The sequence below is a fragment of the Xenopus tropicalis genome, chromosome 8 (assembly GCF_000004195.4).
Source record: "Xenopus tropicalis strain Nigerian chromosome 8, UCB_Xtro_10.0, whole genome shotgun sequence".
NCBI classification, from domain to species: domain Eukaryota; kingdom Metazoa; phylum Chordata; class Amphibia; order Anura; family Pipidae; genus Xenopus; species Xenopus tropicalis.
The window spans coordinates 79,020,738-79,047,107 of NC_030684.2; the positions used below are offsets into that span (position 1 = coordinate 79,020,738).

Consider the following 26,370-nt stretch of genomic DNA (forward strand, 5'->3'; position numbering starts at 1 on the left):
GATATTACCCCCCCCCCCCCAGGAGCCAATCAGCAGAACAATGAGAAGGAAGCACCATAGCAGCTCCCAGTAGATATCAGAATAGCACTCCAAGTAGCAATCCAAGTCTGGCTTGAGACTCCTCCAGTTACATGGGAGTAGGAAAACCAATAGGTTACCTGAAAGCAGTTCAAATGTGTAGCGCTGGCTCCTTCTGAAAGCTCAGACTCGGGCATAATGCACTGAGATGGCTGCCTACACACCAATATTACAGCTAAAAATATATATATTTGTTGGTTCAAGAATAAAATTTTAAATAGTAGAGTGAATTATTTCCCATGTAAACAGTGTAATTTAGAAGTAAAAAGTATACCATAAAAATCATGACAAAGTATGACAAAGTATGATTTTGTATAACTTTGTATGACTTTGTATAAAATACTTGTGAAAAAAGCTTTAGCTCCTAGTTGTTGCTCTGTGCTGCAACCAAATACAATTGTAGAAATCCAAAAAAAAAAAGCTTCAGTAGGTTTGCTGCAAAACATTTATTGTGGGGAGTGGTAACACAACATGTTTTGGGTCAATCAAGTGTAACCCAAAGGGTATTGACGCGAAACATGTCGTGTTACCACTCCCCACAATAAATGTTTTGCAGCAAATCTGCTGAAGCTTTATTCCTATTTTTTGGATTTCTATATGGCAAATACTAATCTGGCTTAAGGGAAGCAGAAATTGGACTGTTTCAATTTAACACCCCCACAAAATAACTCAAGCACATGTTCAATAATGTGCAGGATCAGTAATAGTAAAATTATTATATTATTACTCTGATTATGATTATGACTAATTTTAGCTGTAAATGATCCTCCCTACTAGCTGCTTAGCATTATTATAGGCTGCACGCAAACCAAGCTTTAATCCTGCCGTGTGTATGCTCTGTCCCACAGTCAGAAACAAACTGAGGAGTGGCAGGTTATAGGAAGTGCTCCCTTGAACCCTTTAGAATGGTCTGGGCTTTGTTTACATCATCGCGGATGTTTGTACTCTATAAACCTTCTCACACCCAGCTTCCTCCTTTATCCCATAGATTCACATAGACTTGGCTTCCAGCTATGGACTGGGCCCTGAAAATAAATGGCTTGCCAATTCTTCTACTGATTGCTGCACTTTTGCTTCTCCTGGCAAGAAAAGTGGGTAAAAAAGGGAAAGGATGCCTCCCCCCAGGTCCCAAACATTCCAAAAAATGTGGTTGTAACTCCTGCATCCCCTGTAGTTTAGTCCCTGTATCACATCTAAAAATTGGCCTCCTGATTTGAATGAGTGTATCCTTTGCAGGGACAAAAGCAGGGGTAGGCAGAAGATACATGTGCCTATGGAGAAAATGGGGTATGGTGGCTGATAGGGACTTAGCATCCGTCTGCTGTCTTCTCTAGCTCTGGCCCTGTGGGTTTTGCGCACACAGAAGTAGCTTATGGAACATGACAAGGGGACTCCTCAATTAACCCTTCGCCTTGAGGCACCCCACTGAACCCCCTTGTTACATATCTCAATGAAACACCAGGAGACAGAGGTGGAGAAAATGGCCACCGCATTTATTCACATTTTATCAAATAAATAGGACCTTGCCAGCCTAACCCAAGGCAATATTCTAAAGCCATAATTCCATAAGAGGTCGCTACTATGCTCTGCCGTTCCTCGCTGAAGACTTGAATGAGTATTAGACTGCCTCTACCTACAGAGAGGATGGCCCCAAACTCTGCTACCAGCAGGAGCTGCATTACCAACCATGAGAGAAGTTCAGCAGCCCTGCTGCTGGTCCTGGATCTGCAGTGTCTCGATGATAGGAAATCCAAGCAGGCTGTCACCTAGCACAAGCAGTAGTAGCGTCTGTATCTATCAATCCACCGTGCAGTCACAGGAGAGAACCTCCTTTCTCCCTCTGCTAAAATGACCTGTGCAGTACTCTGGCAAGGTCCTACCGCCACAGCGAGCTCAACTGAAAACCTTCAGTTGGGCTCGTCCCCGCCATACCTTTATAATTATTGCTTATTAGATAATAAAACATGGAAAATGTATAATATAGTCATAAAATACACAAAAACATGTTCTATGTAACAAACATACTGTACCCCAGGATGGAATAAAACTGGGCATTAGCCTGATAAAATGTTTTTTAACATTATATGTATGCAGGCATTAGCCTGGTAAAATATTCTTAACATTATATACGTGCAAAAAACATAAATAGATTCCTTTATTGAAATACAGCTAAAATAATCGGTGACCATGTGTACTGACAGCAAATCCAGCCACCTTCCTGTGGCTGTATATCGGATGGGCAAGTTAAAGCAAGGCAGACCTACCACTAGGTTACCTCCCATGCCAAACCAAACAGTTCAGTGCTAGAGGACTGGATGGTTACCAAAAAACCAAAACAACAAGAATATTTAATAAAAACCAAAGCAACTAGCATATTACATTGATTCCAATTTGATTCCATCCTGGATACTAAACTTACCGTTCTTTTACTGATAATGGAGTAGAAGTCAACCTGCCCATCTGGTCTGAAGGGCCTCAGCTGAACATGCCCAGCTCGGAGGGTAGAGTCAGTCAACCACCTTGTTATGTTGCTTCCTTAGCAGCCCATCCACTCTGTAGAGACTTCCCTCTAGCCTCAGGTGCCTAGCTCAGATGGCACAGCATAGAGGGTAAGCGCAACCATTTTGCAATGCTGCCTCCATAGCAGCCCATCCACTCTGTAGAGACTTCCCTCCAGCCGCAGGTGCCTAGTTCAGATTGCACAGCATAGAGGAAAAAGTCAACCACTTTGCATGCTGCTTCCTTAGCAGCCCATCCACTTTGTAGATACCTCCTTCGAGATGCACATGGCCAGTTTCGGAGGGCCAAGCAAAGAGGGTAAGGTCAACCTTCCTCCAGCCGCACAAGCCCAGTTCAGAGAGCCAAGCAAAGAGGGTAGGTCAACCTCCCTCCAGCCGCAGGTGCCTAGTTCAGAGGGTCAAGCAAAGAGGGTAAGGTCAACATTCCTCCAGCCACACATACCCAGTTCAGAGGGCCAAGCATAGATGGTAAGGTCAACCTCCCTCCAGCCGCAGGTGCTTAGTTCAGAGGGCCAAGCAAAGAGTGTAAGGTCAGCCTCCCTCCAGCTGCACATGCCCAGTTCAGAGGGCCAAGCATAAAGGTTAAGGTCAACCTCCCTCCAGCCGCAGGTGCCTGGTTTTGACGGCCCAGCATAGAGGGTAGGGTCAATCAACCACTTTGCCATGCTGCTTTCCAAGCAGTCCATTAACTCTGTAGAGATCTCCTTCCAGCTGCAGGTGCCTAGCTCAGAAGGCCACGTATAGAGGGTAATATCAACCAGCTGCTTTGCCATGCTGCTTCCTTAGTAGTCCATCCACTCTGTACACAAAACTCCCCAGCTCAGAGGGTAAGCTTACCTGACCTTTCTGATGTGCTGCTATCACCGTAGCCGTTAAGGAAATGTTGTGGCCACCCACCTTGGGGGTTAGACCATCACACTGTGACAACCCACCTTGGGGTTAGACCACCACACTGCGGCCACCCACCTTGGGGTTAGACCACCACACTGCGGCCACCCACCTTGGGGATAGACCATCACACTGCGGCCACCCACCTTGGGGTTAGACCATCGCACTGCGGCCACCCACCTTGGGGTTAGACCACCACACTGCAGCCACCCACCTTGGGGTTAGACCCCCACACTGCAGCCACCCACCTTGGGGTTAGACCACCACACTGCGGCCACCCACCTTGGGGTTAGACCACCACACTGCAGACACCCACTTCGGGGTCAGAGCAACATACAACACTTTTCCTGAGATTAAACATGCTCCTGCTAAAATCATTAGTGTTGGACTTTGATATTATGGCCACTGTAGTGACAAGTAGCCACAGAAAGAATTATTGTAACTGATAGCCTTGCCATGACTGGGATGGGGGCTATTCGTTTCTCGATTGCTTGCACCTATAGACCTTGTTCGCCCCCCCATGTAATCCAAGCTTTCTAAGTAAACTAAGAACTAAAAATCTATCTAGGCATTCAATAACCAGACAAGCACTAACCTTAAGTCTAAAAGCATTCATGCGAATTTTGTGATAACTTAAACAAGTTATAAGCTATGCATTAGCTTTACTTTCGATGCAGTCTCTGGATGTGTTAGCCGCCATACTATGTTACCTTATTCTATTAAGGATAACATTGCCAATATTGCCAAACAGTACGTAGCAAAAAAAAAAAAAAAACTGCATACATCTTAACTGCGTTAAACAATTTCAAGCTTCATAATTAAATTAGCAGTATAACAGACTTACATTATAGCACTATGAAGGTACGAAAGGTGTAATCAAATGGGGGCTGCTACACATTTACAAAATGTTATAAACTGCTTTTTTGCCTATACAACCAAAAACAGAGCTCTATAGAAGGGAAGGCTAACATTGCACAGGCACTATATGATATAGTCCAGGGAGTGCTAAATAATAACCTAAATGTATATAAATATAGTACCTCTACCCCCTGGCACACAAAGGAAAGCTGTAGTGAGCAGGTCTTGTATTATATAATCTCTGGGGTCGTTTACAAACTGAGTGCTGTGAAACTGAAAGCAACATTTTGCAGGGGCTTAATGATATTTTTACTGGTGCTGCTGATTGCAACCCAAGTATAGAGATGTAGCGAACCTCGCAAAAAAAGTTTGCGAACCCGTTCGCGAACTTCCGCCAAAATGTGCGAACGTTCACGAACTTTGCAAACCCCATAGACTTCAATGGGAAGGCGAACCTAGAAAAGCCATTTCTGCCCAGAAAACTGATTTTAAAGTTGTTTAAAGGGTGCCACGACCTGGACAGTGACATGCCGGAGGGGGATCAAGGGCAAAAATGTCTCTGAAAAATACGTTGTTGACACAGCGTTGCGTTTTGTGCTGTAAAGGGCACAAATCACACTACATTCCTAAACTTGTGTAATAAACTGCTTTAAAACGTCCGGCGTCTACATGCCAATCAAGTCGTGTAAAGGTTACGGCCGGTTCACACGCAAAGACAAAACGCCGCGTTTACTGCAACGAAAAAAAATGCAAAAAGCTTTAATGATACTGTCAAGTGAGCGAATAATAGTTTTTACTAGTTGCTTGTCACCTCCAGTTCGTCCTGTCGGTGGGAATATTTCTGTAGTGGTGTGTTTAGCAGTCACCGTGCTTGTGCGCACGTGCACAGTCAGGCAGAGGTAATTCAATGTCAGTGAAGTGAACCAAAAAACACTGATTCTGCAGTGTGGGCCCAGTTTTGGACTACTTTATTGATCACCTGCGGTGACCATAAAAGATACGATTTTGCCGCTGTTGCAGAACCCTGAAAAATCAGGCATGTGTACATTCCTGAAAAATTATGTTTTTTTTGTCGCAGCCACTGAAGCACAGAGGCCAGAAAAAATATGGCATATAAATGCTGAAAATAATCGTTTTTTTGTCACAGGCACTGAAGCACAGAGGACAGAAAAAATATGTTAGATACATGGTATCACAACCATACCGCAGGCAGAACCTTTAAAATAAACTAAGATAGCGTACCAAGCACTGATCAACCATGTTTTAACAGCAACTCGAATTTCGATAGCTGCACATTGGAAAACTCCAACGCATAGAGGGACATGGGGGATCAGATAGGGAATGTAAAAGCTTGGACAAATATATGTTAGATAAATGTTGAAAATATTTGTTTTTTTGTTGTTGCAGCCACTGAAGCACAGAGGCCAGAAAAACTCAGGATTTACCTGTTCAAAAAGGAGGACGCTAAAGGACAGCTGTGTGTGGAGTCATGCGGCGTGCAGAGAAGGACAGCTGCATGGGGAGTCAGAACAAGTCTTCCGGCGTGCAGTAACCCTCCGAGATCCATGCCTCATTCATTTTAATAAAGGTCAGGTAATCCACACTTTTGTGACCTAGGCGAGTTCTCTTCTCAGTTACAATCCCTCCTGCTGCACTGAAACTTTTTCATAGTACGTTCGGTCTTCCACGAAAAAGTTGCACTTGTTGTACTTTTTTGTTATTCATTCAAGCTTTGGTATCATGACTATCTTTTGGCCAGGTTGGAGCTGCAGAGTGCCATTAAATCCTATGGAAGGCTTCCAAAATCATGCGGAAAGGTTTTCGCGCCGTTTACGATCATTCGGATAATATATTTTTGTAACTTTCGGATCGTAACCACAATATTTTTGTACGTCCAAGAAACAAATTTTCGTGACATTTTCGATTATCAGAAATTATTGTGGTTACTCCGAATTTTTTCTAATCATACTTTTAACTAACGAAAATTCGTACTTTAATGAATTGACCCCTAAGATTGGTACCTGGTATGTTTTGTATGTACAGTCTGAGCCTTCAGTGTTCTGATCTAGGATGAGGGGGGGCTGTTTTAAAATAAAAAAATATATTGTTTAAAAAACAATAGCTGGAACCCATTTTAAGGACAGCCACTATTTAGCTTTATCATGTTAAACATTGGTATATTTTCCCCCTTCAAGTGATTTTAAGATCCCCGGGTCAACTTGGAAAGGGCTTATTTACAAACCTAAGGGGCAGATTTATGTATTAGAGTTTAATACATAAAAACTCACCCACGTTCTGTTCACTAATATGGGAAGCCAATTTATCAGTGGGGGATAGTTAAAATTGGCCATTCAATAAATACACTTTTAAAAATCCCATAAAAATGAATAGAACATGGGTGAGTTTTTATGTATTAAGATCTAAACTCACGTTTTGATAAATCTACCCGAATGTGTTAAATTATTCAAGTGCAGCTTTATGTAGCAGCTATTCAGGTGGTCTTTGCTTTAATTTTACAGCTTGTAGTAGACAAAACTAATAGCTGGTTGGTTGCTATCGCCAACTACACCTGTGCAATTTTCATAAATAAAGTTTAAACTGCTAATTCATAGCTATAGACATTTAACCCCCTAGTTGAAAGGCGTGAACACACAAATGAAATATATTTATACACATATTGATTTATACAGTGACCTATATCTGGAGAAAAAAGTTTTTTGATTTTACTTCCACTTCTCATGAACAATTGCTATCCACTTATGACTTTACCGGAGTGCCTGCCTTTTTTCTATTTTTGAGACGTATCCATGTTGGCTCCCTTTGGCTGAGGGTCTAGGGCATGAGCACCTGGACCAACCTATACTATAGGTGAGATCCTTTCTTATGAGCATATGTACTACTATTATGTTATTCATTATATCTGGAGATAAGGCAAATATGCCTTTAATCAACAGTGAGATATAAAAAGGGGTTCCTTATGTATCTCACCATTAAACAGTATATGGTCCGACCTTTTCTGTGTCCTACAGGGTCTGATCAGCCTCCCTGCACAACATTCTAATTTTTTCTGTTTACCAGTGTTTCTCTGTACAAGTACATTAGAGGGGATTATAGGCAGTTGGGGGATGTTCTTTTTTCCCATAAAAACAATCAGCGCACCAGAGGTCACCCCTATAGATTAGAGGAACAGAGCTTCCATTTGAAGCAGCGTAGGGGGTTTTTCACGGTGAGGGCAGTGAGGTTGTGGAATGCCCTTCCTAGTGATGTGGTAATGGCAGACTCTGTTAATGCCTTTAAGAGGGGCCTGGATGAGTTTTTGAACAAGCAGAATATCCAAGGCTATTGTGATACTAATATCTACAGTTAGTATTACTGGTTGTATATATATAGTTTATGTATGTGAGTGTATAGATTGGTTAGTATAGGTTGTGTGCTGGGTTTACTCGGATGGGTTGAACTTGATGGACAATGGTCTTTTTTCAACCCTATGTAACTATGTAACTATGTAACTATGTTTCCTCAAACTGTTCAAACTCTGTGGGGCACATGTTATATCAAGTTCTGCCTGATGGAAGGAGTAGGGAGAGGGTACATGAACTATCGGCATCTCTCAGGTTGTCTACTAGGGTGGATACCCCTACAGAACTAGGATTAGGCAGGCTATGGCTGATTATATAGAGGTAACTATTGTCAAATGAGGTGGAAGAAGGCTAGGGGTCCTCTACTGTTGAGATTGATATCTAATACTTTGTACCACTGGGATTATACCACCTTACTCTTTTTATCCTCTTAATCTTTGTGAGGGGCCATTATCAACTTTCCTAAAATGGTAGCTAGCTCTGCCTTCCTAACTGGTAAACTTTACCCAACCCACTACCATAACAGTGTTTACTGTATATACCAGCATTTGAACTAGCCTACAATTTTTCCTATGCTTTGCAGGTACCAAGGGCTTATGTTGTTTCGATATCACTTGGATAGCATACAAATCTGTTCCCAGGTTTAGTATGGTAAGTTATTCCTCAAAACTCTATTAAATCCTGAACACCAACTGAAACATCAGGAACCTAGGCATAAACAACAAGGTAAAAGGCAATATCCACTTCATGTAGTGTGTCTGTAACACTTAGGGGCTGATTTACTTACCCACGAACGGGTCGAATGGAGTCCGATTGCGTTTTTTTCGTAATGATCGGTACTTTGCGATTTTTTCCTATGTTTTGCGATTTTTTCGGATTCTTTACGAATTTTTCGGATCCAATACGATTTTTGCGTAAAAACGCGAGTTTTCCTATCCATTACGAAAGTTGCGTAAAAAGTTGCGCATTTTGCGTAGCGTTAAAACTTACGCGAAAAATGCGCAACTTTTCGCGTAAGTTTTAACGCTACGAAAAATGCGCAACTTTTTACGCAACTTTCGTAATGGATACGAAAAACTCGCGTTTTTACGCAAAAATCGTATTGGTAACGAAAAATTCGTACAGAATCCGAAAAAATCGCAAAACATACGAAAAAGTCGCAAAATGTTCGTTTTCAAGTCGGAACTTTTCCAATTCGGGTCGGATTCGTGGGTTAGTAAATCAGCCCCCTAGGGGCACATTTACTAAATTTCATTTTTTTCTGGCCTTGTAAGTCATATGAACTCAACATGATAAAAATTCAAATGAAACTCAATCTGTGCTGTATTTATAAAATGTTACGATAATGCTTAAATCGTTCGTAAGAAAATTTCGAGTTTACATGCCGAAAAACCCAAATTTTTTGAAAAGCTGAAAAGTTGAAAGCTTTGTTAAAATGCAAAAAATTCAGGCTGTCACTGACTATTCTAAGCCTCCATAGGACTCAATGGTACTTGACAGATCAAACCTGTTGACTTAACTAAACTATAATATATCACGAATTTTGGAAGTTATCTTCGAAAAACACATTTTTCTGGGAATAATAACAAAAAAATTGAGTTCTGGTGCAACCCCACTTGTAAATCTCGAAATTATCTAGTAGGAAGAAAAAAACTGACTTTATCTCATAATTGCTTAGTAAATGTGCCCCACAGCAGGGCAAACATATGGCAGTAGTGTCATGCAAAATAAAAAAAAAAAAAACAGTTGTATGGGATAAAGAAAGCAGTTACTTCACATTTTAACACCTGTTAACATTGATAATCCCCCAGAATGCACAATAGGGTAAAAGGCAAGAGTTACTACAAAATATCATAACATAACTAGCAGGGTAAGTGCCGGTTAAATTTAAAGGTTTTTTTTTAATGAAGTGTCATTCTAAGAAACCAATCAATATCAATATATTGTGACATGCTGACTGCCTGTACACACAATTTTGAGGGAATTAGCAATGGTAGGTAGGCAGGCATGCAGAGGATCTGGAGCATAAGAGACAGGGAAACAACTTCTTCAGGAAAAACACAGGTTTATTTAGGGCCATTTCTCCCCAACATCAACATAAGGCAGTTCATAAACAGTTCAGAGTTGTGATATGTCCCTCCTTCAGGGCTCTCACTTTCCAGGGCTACTTCCACACTCTGGAACACTCAGACTTCACCTTAAGCCTTGCTGACTCCTCTCGGCACTCATCCGACTGGTCACAACTCCCTCTGCTTCTTGCAGTAGCAGGAGGCACCCCCAGCCCCTCTGGGAGTTCCTAACACAGGCAGCCTTCCTGCCCTGTGCCCCGCTCTGAGTCAAGAATCAATCTCCAACTCTCTAACCCCTGTTTAATCCCACAGCCCTATTATTTGCTGCTCACCTGCAGCCTAATCAGGCAGCTCCCTACAGCTGGCCAACTGAAAACATTCCACAAAACATGTACAATTCCCCCAGTGTCCAGAGGACATCAGTCTTAGCAGGGGTAGCTACTTTTGGGCTGTCACATTTGTCTCCTGTCTCCATGGGATCTCCTGTCCCCACCAGGCTCAGCAATCTGGCACTCCCTGCGGTGCCCCTTTGCTACTCCACCAGGCCTTTTCTACTGGACGACACTAGCTCATCAAGCCCTCCTTCTAGCCTACCCCTATCTGCTTAGATCCCTATTCTGTGGATGATCCCCTGGGAAAACTATTTCCCTCTACCCCCCTTGGTGGGGCAATAGGCGGCCCTTAGTACCTAACCGTGACTCAAACATCTAGTGCCCTGTTCTTACCTCTCCTTACCCTGTATGCTATTATTCCTTGCTTCCAGCTGGTCTCTTCCTGTGTTCTCCCATAAAGACCACTAATTCTGGATGTGGTCCACTTTTATACATCCTGCCCACACTGCTCTCTAGTGGTTGGGGGTGCGAACTACACTCATAAATTTTTAATAGATTTTAACAAAATTATACTGCCACCTAGTGGCCATTGAAAGAAAACACATGCAATCATAACACATTTACATTTACAATTTTAAATAACTGTAAAACCAGTTACAGGTTGGTTTAGCAAAAACCCACATAGTTGCTGCATTAAGAGTTTTTTTTTATAGGTGTAGGGCAACAAGTTTGTTTGTGCTTCAATAAAAAGGCTTGATACTTGAGACTTTACAACACTTGAATTGAAGTGACTTCCCCTTTGTGTTTTATTCATTAATTGTTATTATCTGATCTTTCTTACAAAGTCCGGTACACCCATTGTGTTTTTGTATACCCATTTGCAATACAGGTCCAGACTATCCACTGCACTAAAAGATGTTGACTGATAATTACCCTTACATTAGCCACAGATTGATCACTGAACTATTAAGTACTATGACAACTGAAGTTGTAAGTTTCAATGCCCTTATATGTGCCTTGCTGGGACAGAAAATATGGTTCCAAACCATAGCCATACTATGACGATGTGCCAATATCTTCCAATAAATGCAAGTGAATGAAGGAGCCCAGACAGTGGAAGGTGTTAATAACCAATGTGGCATTCAGTTGATTATTGGTTATTACTGCACTGTGTCTCCTGTCTTCTGACCATTGTGTTGAGCAACAATAGAGGAATGTAGCATTTTTGGTTAAGAGATCTAACAATTAACTGTTATTTCAAGGAGAGGTATTAAAGGGAATGTCTATTTCCTCCTCTCCTTTTCCTGACTAATCATACCTTTGAAAAGCCTTGCATGTTCTGAGATTAACAGACCTCTAAAGAAGACATATAAGAAAAGTCTGACTATTTTTTTGGGCTGGCATCCCCTTTAAAACTTTGTTTATTATGTATCAATTTTTTATGAGGCTTATGTCTATGCAACATTATTCACCTTTTATGCTGTCCATATGTATGGTTGAATAACAAGCCACTCAAGAGTGATGTGAAATGCTCTATAAAATATCTTTGGCCCCTTATGTACAATCATGTCAAACTGCTGGTTAAACAGTTACCAATATCATCCATCTAGCTCTCTGTTCTGGCCACAAATCCTTTGCCAACAGAATATTTACACATTGATAGCAATTAGAATACTTTTGCTCATTCTTTTTTCCCAGTTCTCTTTACTCTGCTCTGCAACAATAATATAATTCTCTGTTCCTGTAATCTTGATCATAATTTCTGCTACTTAGCTAGGGTCATTGCAAAGGAGCCTCTTTAGTACCAGAACAGAAAGGATCTACTGGCTCCCTGACCTTTGCATTAGATAAGATGTTAAGCAACCTGTCTCTCTCAACTAGGAAATCTTTTCCGAATGATCATTGCCATTATAGTGATATACTGATACCTCTTCCTTTTCTTGGGAACTTACCAAAAGAATTTTTGAAAGCACTTGATAAGGTAAATTATTCATTGTAATTTTGTCTGGCTGGTGGTGATAGTAATATTGTTTATGTTCAAAGAAGAGAAGAGAAAGACAGCTATAAGGCTCAACAAAAAAACATCTAATAGAGCATATCTTAAATAAGATAAAGATAAATTAATTTCGGGTGGGAATATTGCATTCAAATTAAAGGACTGAATGGGCCAGTTGTACTGGCAACTACTAGAAGAAACTTGAGCATGCACACACAGATTGGCAGGATGTTATAAGCAATAATTACATACATCCAGTGCAATTATATACGCATTGCATATGGTGTTTCAAAATGTAACACCATATGCAATGTGTATATAAACCAAAGGTTGTTGGTTTGGCTCATGAAGCCTTGCAATTGAAAATCATTCATGTCACTTTTTACAACAATCGTTTCCTGTCTTGAAGTACAGTACCATTAGTCAGGAGGTAACTAAAATTATTTGTAAACATTGGGGACATTCCCTCAAATAGAATGTTTCCAAAATTTTCCCCTTATGTCATATAAAAAGAATTAAACTATTGGTTCGTTAAATCTGATCTAGGGAGTTCTGCAGGTGAACAGAGTTTACTGTGTCCAAGAAAGAATGGGACATTTACATGTTTGTCCTGCAGTTGTTGTACCAATAGCCTAAAAGGTGATATCACATATCACCCTTGCAAGGGTACACCAATTAAAAGTATGGGTTATTACACATGCATGTCTACTTTTGTAGTGTATATGATAAAGTGTCCGTGTGGCCAATTATACGTGGGGCAGACTACCCAAATGCATGATCCGTTAAAGGATCAGGGAATACAAATCGACCATCAAGCTAAAAAAAATGGATGAAGCAGTGGCTTGTCATTTTACCTAAAAAGGCCATGGGGTTCACCAACTTAAATTCCAAGTAGTGGAGAGTGTACCTAAATTCCGACCGGCGAAAGCATTAGCTCAGGAAAGAGGCAATGTGGATACGCAGGTTGGAAACTTTGGAACCCCATGGTCTGATCGGGAATATGACTTGCACGTTAGGTTCTGATCATTTGGTTTTAACTTTTGGTATATGTTTTTATTCCTACAGGCACTGTTTCACTTATTCGGTTCACTGCGACGTGTGTCAAATGAAAACATTGTAACTATGGACAATTTACCTTTAAGTAACAATGTATTTATTTGTTTTTTTCTGAAAACTGTGTTTTTCTCAATACATGCTTGTAGAAGGTGTGCTACAAAAGTGTATAAAAGTGAAGTTCTTTGTATTACTCCGTAGCTTGAAAAAAGGCTGTGTGAAAGCCTGAAATGATGCTGCTTGTTGGAGATTGAAGCCAGATGTGAGCAATAAAGTTTTTTTAAATCATTTTCAGAGAAGGTGCTGTGACTATTACGTTCATTATCTGATGTGGCTGATGTGTGGACAGTCTCAACCTGCACCTAAACACGAACTCTTGGAGTGGTGAGTGCTGACTAAAAATATTGAGTTTATACAGCAAACCCCATAGTCGTGCCCCCCCCTCCCCACGACCACAGGGTCTGCTGTTGTAAAGTTACACCACTGATTTTTATCCATTTTCATACCATTATAGATTCCCTTTTTCCACAACAGTGTTGTTTTTTTGTTCTTCTTAAAGAGATGCTGAAAAAAAATCAAACTTTTTTTTACATCTATCATAACATTGTCTTTGCATACTATTTATAATTTTGCCATAGATGTATTTGTCAGATGTGTTTACATTGCCAATCTGATTCCCCATCTTCCACTATGCGGGGCTGCCATATTGGTGCAGAAAGAATCTGTTAGCATTAGAAGCTATAACTGACAGGCTGAGAAGGGACAGTCAGGTTGGCAAAAGTCAGGTTTAGGAACTTCGAGTAACACTTACTTACAAAAGAAAAGAAATCAGCAAAAAATGATGTATAGGTAACTTTTTATGTAGATTCATATATTAAAAAGTGGGTTTTTTTTGTGTCAGTATCACTTTAAGCACTACTCATTTTTAAACAGTGTTTTACTAACTTCTGACCACAGTTTCAGTATACTGCCAAATACTTTCTTGGAATATATTCTTATTTAAATCCTTATCCAGGTGCTATGTTACATCTCAAGATAAGATCAGCTTGTATGAGATGACTACCCTATGTAGAAAACCTGAAAAACAGTTTTAAGCACAACAGTTTGAAGAAACAGAGCATGCCTAAATCATAATTAAGTAGTTCTAATAATCATATATAGTGATGAGCAAAATTTTTCGCCATGGTTTTGCGGCAGATTTCCACATTTCGCCATTGCTGGATTTTTTCTGGAAACAGGCACAAACAGTTGCAGGGGAAAAAAATTGCAGCAATAGGAACGGTCCCAATATAGGAACGGTCCCATCAATTTGGTTGCTGTTACGTCAAATAGGGCACATTGCATAAAAATGGGCGTGGTCATGTCAAAATAGTCACAGTCGCATAAAACGATTTGTGTTACATTTTTCACTGTTTCATTAATTTTTCACTTTTTGAGATTTTTTTTGATGAAGGTTAACAGGACAGATTCGCTCATCACTAATCATATACATTATAACTTAGACACAAAAATCCCCATGGAGAGGCTAATCTGCATTGTCAGCAATGAAGCGCATACTTAATAATTTAGGAACTAAATCCAGAATCATTAATGGGCAGGCCATGGCATTACAGACTGAAAGCATTCATAATAATTAAAAAAAACAGAGAATGCTTCATTAGATATAATCGTTTAGTGCTAGTGGAAAAGAACAGTATATATCACCCCATCAAGGGTACTACAAACAATCCATAACAACATTGTAAAGAAGTGAGAGAAAACATATATCTTTTAAGGCCACTGTCTTGTAGCATTGGTTCTTGGTTGCGGAGTAATTTTAAGGTCTTTTGTATCCACAGTGGGTTATGAAACAGATTTCTGTAAGATGGTAGTAAGATATATGAAGAGCAAGTCCCTCCCACACACACACATACACACATTCAAGAACATACAAAATCATTTGTAAGCCTCAAGTGTATATTAAGCACATCATTATTTTGGCAAATCATGCTTCAGCAGCGAGGGACAACAAACATCTTGTAGGACCTAGGTTGTGAACCGTTAGTTTTAGGTTCTGGGGTAATTTCAATGTCTTTTATATCAACTGTGGGTTTTAAAATGAACTTCTGTAAGATGGTAGTGAGAAATATGAAGAGCTCCATTCGAGCTAGTCCTTCCCCTGCGCACACACGTTTTCCTGTAGGAAATAAGGTAGAGAACATTACCCTAAAGTCAGGCTTGCCAAGGCAATAATGCAACAAGGTCATTCACATTGCAGGTTGCCTAAGTGTAAGTGCTTAAAATATTTATATTATAATAATGATAATTATTATATAATAATAATATTTATTTATAGCTAGGCAAGGAATGTTTTTTTTATAAAGGCCAATTTTAATTGTGGTGTACATTCAGTAAGTCCCACCTCTCAAAATATCCACACAAGGTAGCCATCTGTCCCTACCTCCAGAAAATGGCATGAATGCATCATTCTTCCTAAAATTGCCTTCGTTATCCAAAAAGTGCCCAGGGTCAAACTGATATGGATTTTTGAAGAATTTAGGATCCTTTAGGACAGAGGTCAGCACTGGAAAGATCAAAGTACCCTGGAGTAGAATAATAAAAATATTTGAAAAGCAGGATTTGTATATAATTTTAAATATCAAATATTTTTATGGGTCAGCCAATTATGTGGCCTGCGTATGCTTATGGGAAAGACATATCATAGGTCAGCACTGGAGCCATAATACAGTAATAACAGAGGCATGTTTAAGCTAAGTTTAATATATTGCCAAAATGGCAGGGATGTATTTGATACACTCCTTTTAGGCCAAAATCAATAAAAGATATGTATTTGGATGAACCTTTCTTTGTAATTGGTATTATAAGTGTACTAATAGCAATGCAGTAAGTCAATCCAAAGTTGTGGGTTTTTTTTATTATTAGAGCAGCATATTTACGGTCGTATTGCTCCTAAAGGGCAGAACTCAGCATGCAAGCCTCTAACCTTGGGAATGTTATATCCTCTGAAGGTTGTATCTTTGCTGGCTGCATGGGCCAGTCCAGCTGGAACAATATCTGCAAATCTCTGCACCTCATGGATCACAGCTTCAGTATATGGCATCTTGCTCCTGTCCACGACTGATGGACAGCGGTCTTGGCCTATTACTTGATCAATCTCCTTGTGAATCTTTTCTATATCAACCAGACATAGAATTAAAAACTGCATTTTTTCAGTGTTAAATACCCAATACTGCTGGAACAATAAATGAACTCTTTTACTAACTTACATACAGCATGTGCTGTTGCCAATAGCAAGCACAAAAAGGAAGTACTTTAAAATGAATTGCTGATTGGTTGCTACTGTTGTTGTGCAATGTAGCACTTATGCCTGTAAATCAACCACATACTTTCACTGCAAAATTCTACCAGTACAAGATGTAATTCCAAAACTTTTATGCGTTCACAATATTTTTCATTTTTTGTTTACTTTTGCAAATGTATATATTAAACACAGATAACCCTTTCTGCAAAGCACCTGCACATTTAGGAACAGTTCCCTAAATAGACATAATGCACAGTGAAGCAATTACAATATAAAATGTTTACATGGAAGGCATTACATCATAATGCAAAAGAGATGTGGGCAATAGAAAATGATCATTAAAGGGCATGTAAAGTCTATTTCACTTGGGTGTGCCAAAATGTTAGGTAACCCCCATCCTGTTAGAATGGAACATCTACCTGCTGCGTTGGCATCTATTTACCTGAGATCCCTTTGCTGTTCTGCAAATGCGCAGTAGAGTATATCATGCAGGTTTTATCATGGACTTGATAACCCAAGCTGAACTGGATAAAGATACATTTTGAACTGTATTTGTGTGCACTATGACTATTTTCTATTAAGCAGTCCTGCAGTTACTTGAATAACAAGGACAAAACAATAAAAAACATGATGGTGGTTAAAGGAGACATATAACATAACTGAACCACCCCCTCCCATCTCGTAGGCAATAATAAATAATACATGGTGCTGGTTCCACTCTGGGCTAAAATGATCATTATCTTTAAGATTGGTGCCTTTATTGATGCTCCCCATAGATCTGCTACGCTCCCTGTCCATGTTTCAAATAAGGGGTGTGGGTCCTGCCACAAGTACAGTAAGAGGGGGTTAGCCAATCACGGCCCTGCAGTTACACAAGCAAAGACAGGCGTCAGTTCCCTATCAGCTCAGCCTAGCTGCTCATTGGTTTCTATCTTACAGTGCAGTCTGCTTAGTGCCTTCAGCACCCTTAACAGTGTGGGAAAAGAGGCAGCACAAATGGGTAGGGTGAGTAAGGTTTTTGGAAAAATTTTCAATAAATCACACAACTTTTCCCATTACATTTGAATAATAACATGGGGGGCTCAAAGTTTGTTGAATAAAGATCTCACAGAATAACACAAAATCATGGACATCTGGTGAATGAAGCATGTATAACATTAATGTTCTGTGTGTCAGCATTCACCCCTGCTGGTAAAGTATCTTAATATCTCTGAAATACCTGTCTATCAATGATGGAAACTGCAAAGCTGCTATTTAGATCTCAGATCCTGTTTTCTTCGTAATTTCAATTATTTAGGCAGGTTGGAGTTTCAATATTAAGTCTTTTTGTGGCCTACCCTATCACCATTGCTATGTCCCCCCCCCCCCCCAACCTCCAAGTTCAAGTGCTGAGGGAAAAGTTTCGAAACTGTGAAAATCTTATTTGTGTTTGTCTGTTCCCTCTGATTTGTAGATTTGAAAAGCTTTCTTATTTTTAACTTCCTTACATCTGAGTGAATGAGTGAACCCACATAAGTTGGTTTTAGATTTCTTTCTTTTGGGAATAAATTCTATAAAAACTGTATAAGAAAATAGTTTATGATTTGTTTAAATGGCGCCTATTTTTGTTTTGCATTAACTAAAAAGGCATTATGACAATCTATTATCTGAAATAATGATCTTAAATTGGTAAAATATGTTTTTGAAGTGTTAGTGTCCTTGCTGACCCAATGTACCTTTGTTTTTTGAAACATAAATTCGATTTGAGAATATTATAGTCACAATTACTTAGGTAAAGTATTATGAGCACATTTGTAATGCCTTCTGAGTTTTCAGCTTTCCAGTACAGCATCATTTGTGATAAAAAAAAACATGTGTTGGCAGTAATTCTATTCCAGATAATACCTGTGGGGGGGAACTATTTTGGGGCTATAGGTGCCCATTAACTAAGTTGGTGACATACCGCAGTTTGAAGCATGAGCAGATTTACCTTGAATTTCTGGGTATTTAAGTAAAATAAGAAAGGCGTATCTCAGTGTTACACTTGTTGTCTCTGTCCCAGCAATAAACAAATCGAAGATGACTTGATTCAAATTCTCATTGTGAAATTCACTGTTAGGATTCATACTTTCCTGGGAAAAAAAGAACCCTTTTTAGTATTTTAGAACTAATTCATTTTCTCGAGGCTTTCAAATTTCTTTGGCTTTAGCCCAGTTTGGTCAGGTCTTCCTATACCACGAGTAATGTTGTTCTCCAAAAATTATATAAAAGCAGTCATGATTCCAAGCCTACTTTGCTGTCTCTCTCTGCTGTTTGTACTGCTGGCCTTTATTTGCTATTTCCTACGTTACTTGAAGGAATCACAGGTTTGAATGGCTTTTGAATCTTATGTGCAACTTCATCACTTTCTGATCCACCAGAACACAGGGGTCCTGTGCTGCAGAAAATCCTGCAACTAAGTTAATTTACCCTCTTTGTTCTGGTGGTAACTTTTACAACAGACTGACTGCAAAGTGCTTTTACATAACAGCACACAAATAAGCTGCAGTGATGAGAAAGAGAAGGAAAGGCTGCAGCAGATTAAAATGTAGCTGCTTCAGTGCTCACTTGTTTTTCCTTCTGGCCTCCCTTGACAGATAAGTGTTGCATCTTGCTGCTCTTGCTGTTTCTTACCCAAGCACAGTACTTATTTGGGGAAATACTGGTCTAGATTCTGCATCTACTTTGTCACAACCAACAATTTATCATTATATGTATGAAGAATTGCTTGATATGCAGGATTTTGTAGTTTACAGAATTGCCACAATGCAGGGAGGGTGAATCCAGTTTCTGTAGTTTGTACATTTAACTTTGTGGAGTTTATTACCAACAATAGTAATGGACCTATCAAAGTCCAATCTGGTGATGGTTTGGTAAATGTATGCAGAAACTGGTAAGGTTATTAAAATTGTGAAAGAACCTTAATTTTACTTGGTACACTAGTTTCAAAAGAGGGGTACAAGATCTGCCCATCTGCAAATTTGTCTGATTTTCTATATTTCCAGTTATTAATGAAGAGCTAATGTCAATGTTACATATTTTTTATGTGATAATGTAGGTAAATTACACTTTATTTATCAATTAGTGCAGATGTTTTGGGGCCAAAATATAACAATTTTCAAACAAAACAAGTATATTAATAAATTATTACTAATCTATAAATATATTGTGAGATTATGGACATTTAATTAACATCACTTATCAATTAGAACGCTGGAAATTGGTTTAGTTAAAAACTGACATTGTAGTTTACCTTAAAGGCAATTTTGCGGCATTGTTTGTGTTACTTCACATAATGCCGTGTGGTGCAAAAGGATTTTTCTTCTGTGCTGTTAAACACTTGTTTTAATATTGATCTAAATAGAAATTTTCCCTGAATTTCATTGTGATATTTGTAATGAATTTTATTGTAATAAACTGTAAGGGAAAATTGCAATCTACAACATACATGCAGCATGCTCCAGACCTCCTGATGAGTAAGGAAATCAGCATGGGTTGCAGAACTATTTTGGTGTGAAATATAAAAAGTTATTATGAATAATGTATCTTTATTACAATCCATTGTCTTATTGTGCAAAACAAATTCACATGACAATAAGCCAGTTAATACGAGCCAATAAGACTGGATACATTTTCTTTTACAGGTACATTCTAACGGATCAACCTTTTAGATGAACTCACCTCTTCCATTCTCATAATAAAGCAGTCTATAAAGTCTCTTGGACAGTTCTTATCCAGCGTGTCTTTGTGAGCATTTGCCTCTTCCCTTACAAACTCTTTTAGCTTGTCAAAATATGTAAAAATATTTTGGTGGGGGCCAGGAATGTATTGTAACACATTTGGAAAGAAATTGAGAAGCTGCAGCAAAAATAATATTATTGTTAATGAAGCATATAAACAAGGACTTGTAGAGATGGAAAAATTGAGGCAGACAGAAAAACCTATACATACCTGTCCAATGAATGTGTTTGATAATCTTATGATCTCCCTCAGATACTTTAGTAAAGTCAAAAATTTTTGATCCTCATAGTCAAATCTCTCACCAAAAATAATGGAACAGATTATATTGGATACAGCTAGTACCAGCAGGTACATTGGGTCAAATGGTTGACCTGCAAAAGAATACATTCATACCGATCTTTCATTTATAGAAGATTACAGCTTTTTTTCCAAACAATGTATTGCATAAAATAGCTTATATGTAAAACCCCGCTTCATATAATCACACCGTTTTCATAAAAATGTACTTTTTTAGTAGTATGTGCCATTGGGTAATCCTGAATAGAAAATTAAGAATTAAGGGCCTTCTGGGATCATACGATTCACGGTGCACACAACCAAACCAGGGCACACATACATGCTAGGGCACATCAGCCAATGAATGGACAGAGTTCTCTTTTGCTCCCACACTACTTCCTGTTACAGTAAGAGCTGCATTATTTCCTGTCAGGTGATTTCTGAGGGAGCACACAGCCCATCACTAAATGGTGGCTCAAGGGAAAAGACGTAAAAGGGCGAGATTCTTTAAGAGGTCACTTAATATGATATAAACTATCTGTTGGTAAAGTATTGTTTCTGGGGGTATAGTTTTCCATGAACAAAGAAGTGCCCTGGATATAATAAGTCTACACACTTTTTATATTCAGTGTAGGGTACATTATGTTTTGGGCTTCTGTAGCAAGGCAACCACAGCCCTTTAGAAGTGAAGATCTGTGCCTCTAAAAATGCCTCCAGAGAGGGCTGGAACAAGGGGTAGGCAGAAGTGGCTCGTGCCAAGGGGGCTGGGCACTTACATCTTGTCTGCCTGCACCGAGACTAGGTCCTCCAGTCCCAGTCATAATACCTGTGTTGCTGCTTTGCACCGATCCCACTCCCCCAGTGTTATCGCTGGGGGGAGGGGCAAGCCAGGGATGGAGCAAGGTAGCCAGCTGGGTTTCCTAGGGAGCCGGTCAGCCTGGCCTGGCATTGCCCCAAGAAGCTCACATCTTCTTTTCTGCTGTTTCAGTGCACATGTTCTGTGGTGCTGTCAATTACTGAGCTTAGGTACTGACTCTATAGCTTTGAGCTTGGAACTCTAGAGCTTTGGAACTTATACTCTATATATAGCATATAAATGTCACAATACAAGGATAACTAGTAATTATTTCAGATTCTCATTACATTGGCAGTTTAGAAACTAGTGCAATATGAATAAGAATTTATTAAATACCCTGTAGCATTAGGTTCTATGAAAGCAAAACCACATTTTCTGCTTGATGATTTGCGACAATCCGTTTAGCTTCTTAACAGCTGCCCAGACCACACTGAGCATATCCAGTGTCACTAACACTCCTAACAAAATCCAAGATGGTGACCCACCTGTGCATCCTTAAATTTTATAAAAACAATAAGAAGGACCCTACGGTAAAGCAAAAGAAGTGATTTTTTAGTGGTAGAAATAAAGCTCTAAATAAAAACATACAGTCATATCAGTAAATATTGCTATTTAGTTTTACAGTGGGGGTTATTTACCCACTTTGGGAAGCTCTGTAGTCAAGGTGAGAGGCAGTAGATGCACCCCCTCCGGCCCCCTAACCTGTCCCCTTGCACATCATTCACACATGCAAATTATGTAGAGCCAGAGGACACAGGCCACTATGGCGATGGTAAAGATGGGGCTGCCTTACACTTACCAGCACTGTGGTGAGTAAATGTCCCCAAATCTCCAGTACATTAATAGGCTGGTGTAACCTAGCATGTATGCATTTTCTTGCATTATGCATGACCACAATGCCTCATAGGAGCCAGAAGGAAGGACTTTTGTACTTAAATAGAGCTATAGAGCTGTGAAACGTTTAGGGATTTCTCTTTAACCCTTTTACTGCCAGACATCTGGTGGACCATTGTTTGTGTTAAAAGGACAGCACTTTTTCCATAGCGTAACCTAAAATTTGGATAGGTAGGTACTACTTCATGCTATTTCCCACAATAAAATAATTACGTCATTGACAGTTAAAGGGTTAATGGCATGGGTGATGTAATAACATTTCATGTTGTTTTACTACCAATGTTTGCTTTATAGTACCGCCACATTTGATAACTTTAAATAGACATATTATCTACCACCTTTATTCTTTTCAAATGCTTCTGCAAGGCTTTGCGATTCCTCTTGAATCCTTTCCTCAATGCTTCGTTTCCCCATTCCGAAATTTCGTAGAGTCATGAGAGTAAATCTCCGCATTGTTTTCCACCTCTCCCCATTGGTCATCAAAACACCTAAAATATTTCAAAGAAATAATATAACTTTCTTACTGTTCATTTATTAAATTTGTCTAATAGAAATATTAAGTAGGGATGCACTGAAGCCAGGAGTTGGCTGAGATTTGTCAAAATCCTGGAACTTTTACAGGATTTAGAAGAATGTTCACATGTCGCACTTTCAAAGTCAGTGGGAAAATGAACATTCCACTCTAAACCTGGTTCCTTTAAAGGCAATGCTGTCTCAGTTTTTAGCCTTCCCAAAACAGCTGTTATCTCACTTCTTGTGTTCTACTTAATCCATTTACCGTGGTATAACATGCTTATTGGGGTGTGTTCAGCTCAGTTAGGATAACTACAGTACTTTAGTTTTCTTAAAGAGAGGTCATGAAACTACAGCCATGTATTCTTTCTCCAGTATAAAAGTACAATTCAGGAATAAAATGTGAATATAAAAAACTGTCCATGCAAATGCCAAATGTGGATCCAATTCTTAATCCTTACAATAAAGCTGACATTGGGAAAAACCTCACCCATGGGGAAAACCTATTTACTATATGACATAAATTTTTCCTTATTTGTTTACATTTTTGGCCAGTGTGAATACATTAAATGAGCATTCAAATCAAGAGGTCTATGTACACATAACAACAACTACATTAGTAATAATAATTTATTCAATGTAACTAGCCAAAAAGAAATATTTGTCCCCAATTTTCTTACCATTATTTTTAAATATCAGTTCAGTAAAGTCCATAATTCCCCTATCACTAAACACTTCACTGCGATCAATCAATGCCTCTTTCACAGCATCATACCCAATGAGCATGACTGATCGATAACTGCCCAGATGCAGGGTGTACACAGGTCCATAGGTTTTACTTAGCTGTAAACACAAAATAAAGTACATGGACGTTATGAAATAGTAGAAAAGAACATTGGGTGCAACACCTATACCTTTGTTTGCATTCATTTCCAAGTGGGAGGTGACTTTTTGCTTTTAAATATAAGTAAAAATGTATTGATCTATCTAGTGAGTGACAAATCTAATTAAATCTATATTTTGGTGACATATTGTTATGAAACACCATAATCTCCAGAGTTAGACCTGTACAATTAGTTATATTAAATGGAGCAACTACCATTTATAGGTTAATCTGTAAATTGAGTATTTTCATACAACCTCTTATGATAAATGCAACCGTTATATTTATTTTCAAGCTATTGTAGCCCTGGGCTGGGATAAAATGTAATTAGTTAGTAATATTAGTAACATTATCTAAATTTGAACAGTTATTTATTATGACCATGCCACAAGCTAGGACATAAAATTAAGACAAAATGGGTTGCTATAAGTAAGCACATCTATGTTGTAAAACTCAGTCTTATAATGTTTCTGTTCCTTCAGTTGTGGTTAGTCATATAGAGCAAACAGAGTGCTATTTAGGCTATGTTTATATATATATACTATATAAGACTGCTTTTAGAAAATAATTATTCTCTTCAAAATTCAGTATCCTACTAGTGATGAGTGAATTTTTTTGCCAGACATGGATTTGTAGCAAAAATTCCGCATTTAGCCATTGGCAAATTTTCTTGTAAGACTGACGCAAAAATTTGGCACAACAAAAATTTGATGAGTGAGGAAAAAGTTATGCAGTAGCCATGTTTCACAAATGTTTCTCTGTTTTGCTAACTTTTCTGCAGTTTCGTGAATTTTTCAGCGATGCAAAACAGATTCGCTCATCACTAATAACTACATAATACAGCAAAAATCCCAACCTCTCCCTCTTATCTCTAGTGTGCTGCATGCTATCCTGTGCCCCCCTGAATACCAACTCACCTCAAGCAAAGAGGTAGGAAGTTCTGTAGTGTTAATCTGTGGAATATTACCCAACAGTGGAACTGGCGTCGGTCCTGGGGGCAGATTTTTGATTTTGATTTTGCCTCTCCATTTAAACAGGAAAAGCAGAATGGTGACACACGCAGTCAGAAGAATCGTGCCTACAAAGCCCAGTGCCATCGTAAAGGTGTGAGGTTTGCAGTTCTGTTCTGTACCTTGTCCTGTTTGTGCTTTTGTGCTGTGCAGCTACTCATGACACAACATAGCTTTCTGTATCAATCTCTGTGTGAGCTCAAAGGGTGTGTCTATATGTTTGGTACAGGGTTAGGTGCAATGACAACAACACCAGTAAATAAACTGCACAAAAAGTGATATTAAATTCAAACAAACCTGGTCTCATATTCACAATAAAAAGATTAAAGTTTTTTAAAATGTAGAAATCTCTTTTTATGAATATGAAACCTTCCACCATTGTTGTTTTGTACAACAGACAATGAATACTCAGATTTGTTTTACTAAGGAATAATGGAATGGAATTAAGATGGGATATTGTCCTTCCAAGCTAAATCATTTTGTAATGTGATCATTGACAGCCTAGATATGGGCATAATAGATTTAAAGCTGAAGGAACTGGGTGCTGTTTACTCACTTACCTTAGTACAGCTGTAAGACCTCTTATCCAGAATGCTTGGGACCTGGGGTTTTCAGGATAAAGGATCCTAAATAAATAATTCAAAATTAAAAAATGGTTTCCCTTTTCTCTGTAATAATAAAACAGTACTCTGTACTTAATACCAACTAATATTTCATTAATCCTTACTGGAGGCAAAACAAACCTATTGAGTTTATGTAATATTTAAATAATTTTTTCGTACAATTTGGAAAAGATTTATCAACGTTCGAGTTTGATTTTTTTTTCACAATTTGAGTTTTTTTTGCGCTAAAGAAGCTCAAATTCAAATTATGTTTCAAAAACTCGAATGCCTGGTATTTAATAAGTACAAAAAACCTGAAAACTCGAATGTAAAAATTCACCATCTAAAAACTTGCGAGTTTCTATAGAAGTCAATGGGAGTTGTCCTGGGCAAAGTCAAGCTTTATTTTCAAACTCAAATTTTTCGAGTTTTTTAAGTTAGTAAACTTGCAAAAATTCGAGGTATTCAAGTTTTTTATTTGAACGAGTTAACCTTTTAATAAATAAGCGACCATTTGATATGCAAGTTTATTAAATTTATAAAAACAAACTCAAATTCACAAACTCGAAAATTGATAAATACACCAATTAAAGTATGGAGATCCAGATTATGCAAAGACCCCTTATCTGGAAAAACCCAGGACCTGAGAATTCTAGATAACAGGTCCCAAACCTGCATTATATTTTTTATACAGCACTGACTTTTAAATTGCACGCTACAGATTATGTGCCATGCATAGCCCTTACCCCAATGGAGCTTACATGCTACAGCTAGAGTCAATTTATCAATTTATTTTAACTGTAGGTTTTCAGTTTTAGAATGAACATGCACACCAACATTTCAATGGGGAATTACATTACAAGTACAGTTTTTATTGTAAGTTATGTTGTGAAAATAGCACATGGAAAGCACAATGTTTTGGGGGCTCCCACCGCTGTTCTTCAGACAAAGATTGTACAGCAGCTCTCCAGATTGGAATTTCAGCAGTTATCTGGTTGCTAGGGTTCCAATTACCTTAGTAACCAGGGCGTGGTTTGAATGAGAGTCTGATATATTTATAGGAGAGCACAAAAAGAGAAAAACAAGCAAATAAAAGTAACAATATCGATCGTTTTTTGGCTGCT

General features: G+C 38.7%; 2 protein-coding genes and 1 long non-coding RNA gene across 5 annotated transcripts in view; 2 read left to right on the forward strand and 1 right to left on the reverse strand.

Moving 5' to 3' along the window:
- The first annotated feature begins 9,986 nt into the window (after positions 1 to 9,986).
- On the forward strand, positions 9,987 to 20,212 carry LOC116406637. Its single transcript, XR_004219718.1, has 3 exons — positions 9,987 to 12,084; positions 13,165 to 13,536; positions 20,116 to 20,212. It is a non-coding gene; the product is annotated as an uncharacterized LOC116406637 (long non-coding RNA).
- Positions 13,992 to 25,236, reverse strand: LOC100497808 (cytochrome P450 2H2). 2 transcript variants are annotated; one of them, XM_031891060.1, is made up of 9 exons: positions 25,205 to 25,236; positions 23,432 to 23,594; positions 22,577 to 22,726; positions 20,423 to 20,583; positions 20,153 to 20,329; positions 18,423 to 18,564; positions 16,136 to 16,323; positions 15,593 to 15,734; positions 13,992 to 15,328 (listed from the first exon to the last, which is right to left on the reverse strand). In XM_031891060.1, the coding sequence occupies exons 2-9, from the start codon at positions 23,535 to 23,537 to the stop codon at positions 15,144 to 15,146; spliced, it is 1,251 nt and encodes a 416-aa protein (XP_031746920.1). In that variant the 5' UTR covers positions 23,538 to 23,594; positions 25,205 to 25,236; the 3' UTR covers positions 13,992 to 15,143. The 2 variants fall into 2 exon arrangements, with proteins under 2 accessions (XP_031746920.1, XP_002939429.2); XM_002939383.5 differs by lacking the exon at positions 25,205 to 25,236 and adding an exon at positions 24,552 to 24,837.
- MGC69353 (uncharacterized protein mgc69353) overlaps positions 24,674 to 26,370 on the forward strand; it is a 33,078-nt gene continuing 31,381 nt past the window's right edge. The window contains exon 1 of one of the 2 annotated variants that reach the window (XM_031890307.1): positions 24,674 to 24,738. The gene's annotated coding sequence lies outside the window, so the exon portion shown is untranslated. Of the gene's footprint in view, positions 24,746 to 26,370 lie in introns of both variants that reach the window. The other variant, XM_031890308.1, reaches the window with a different exon arrangement.

What these genes read in the sequence shown, in the direction of transcription:
- LOC100497808 (XM_002939383.5), bottom strand. Translation starts at nt 24,731, where the DNA reads ATGGCACTGGGCTTTGTAGGCACGATTCTTCTGACTGCGTGTGTCACC. An exon ending in AGCATTTGAAAAGAATAAAG is followed by an intron (nt 20,584 to 22,576) that starts GTGGTAGATAAT and finishes ATTCTTTTGCAG; the next exon opens with GTCAACCATTTGACCCAATG. An exon ending in CAAACACATTCATTGGACAG is followed by an intron (nt 20,330 to 20,422) that starts GTATGTATAGGT and finishes TTTTTGCTGCAG; the next exon opens with CTTCTCAATTTCTTTCCAAA.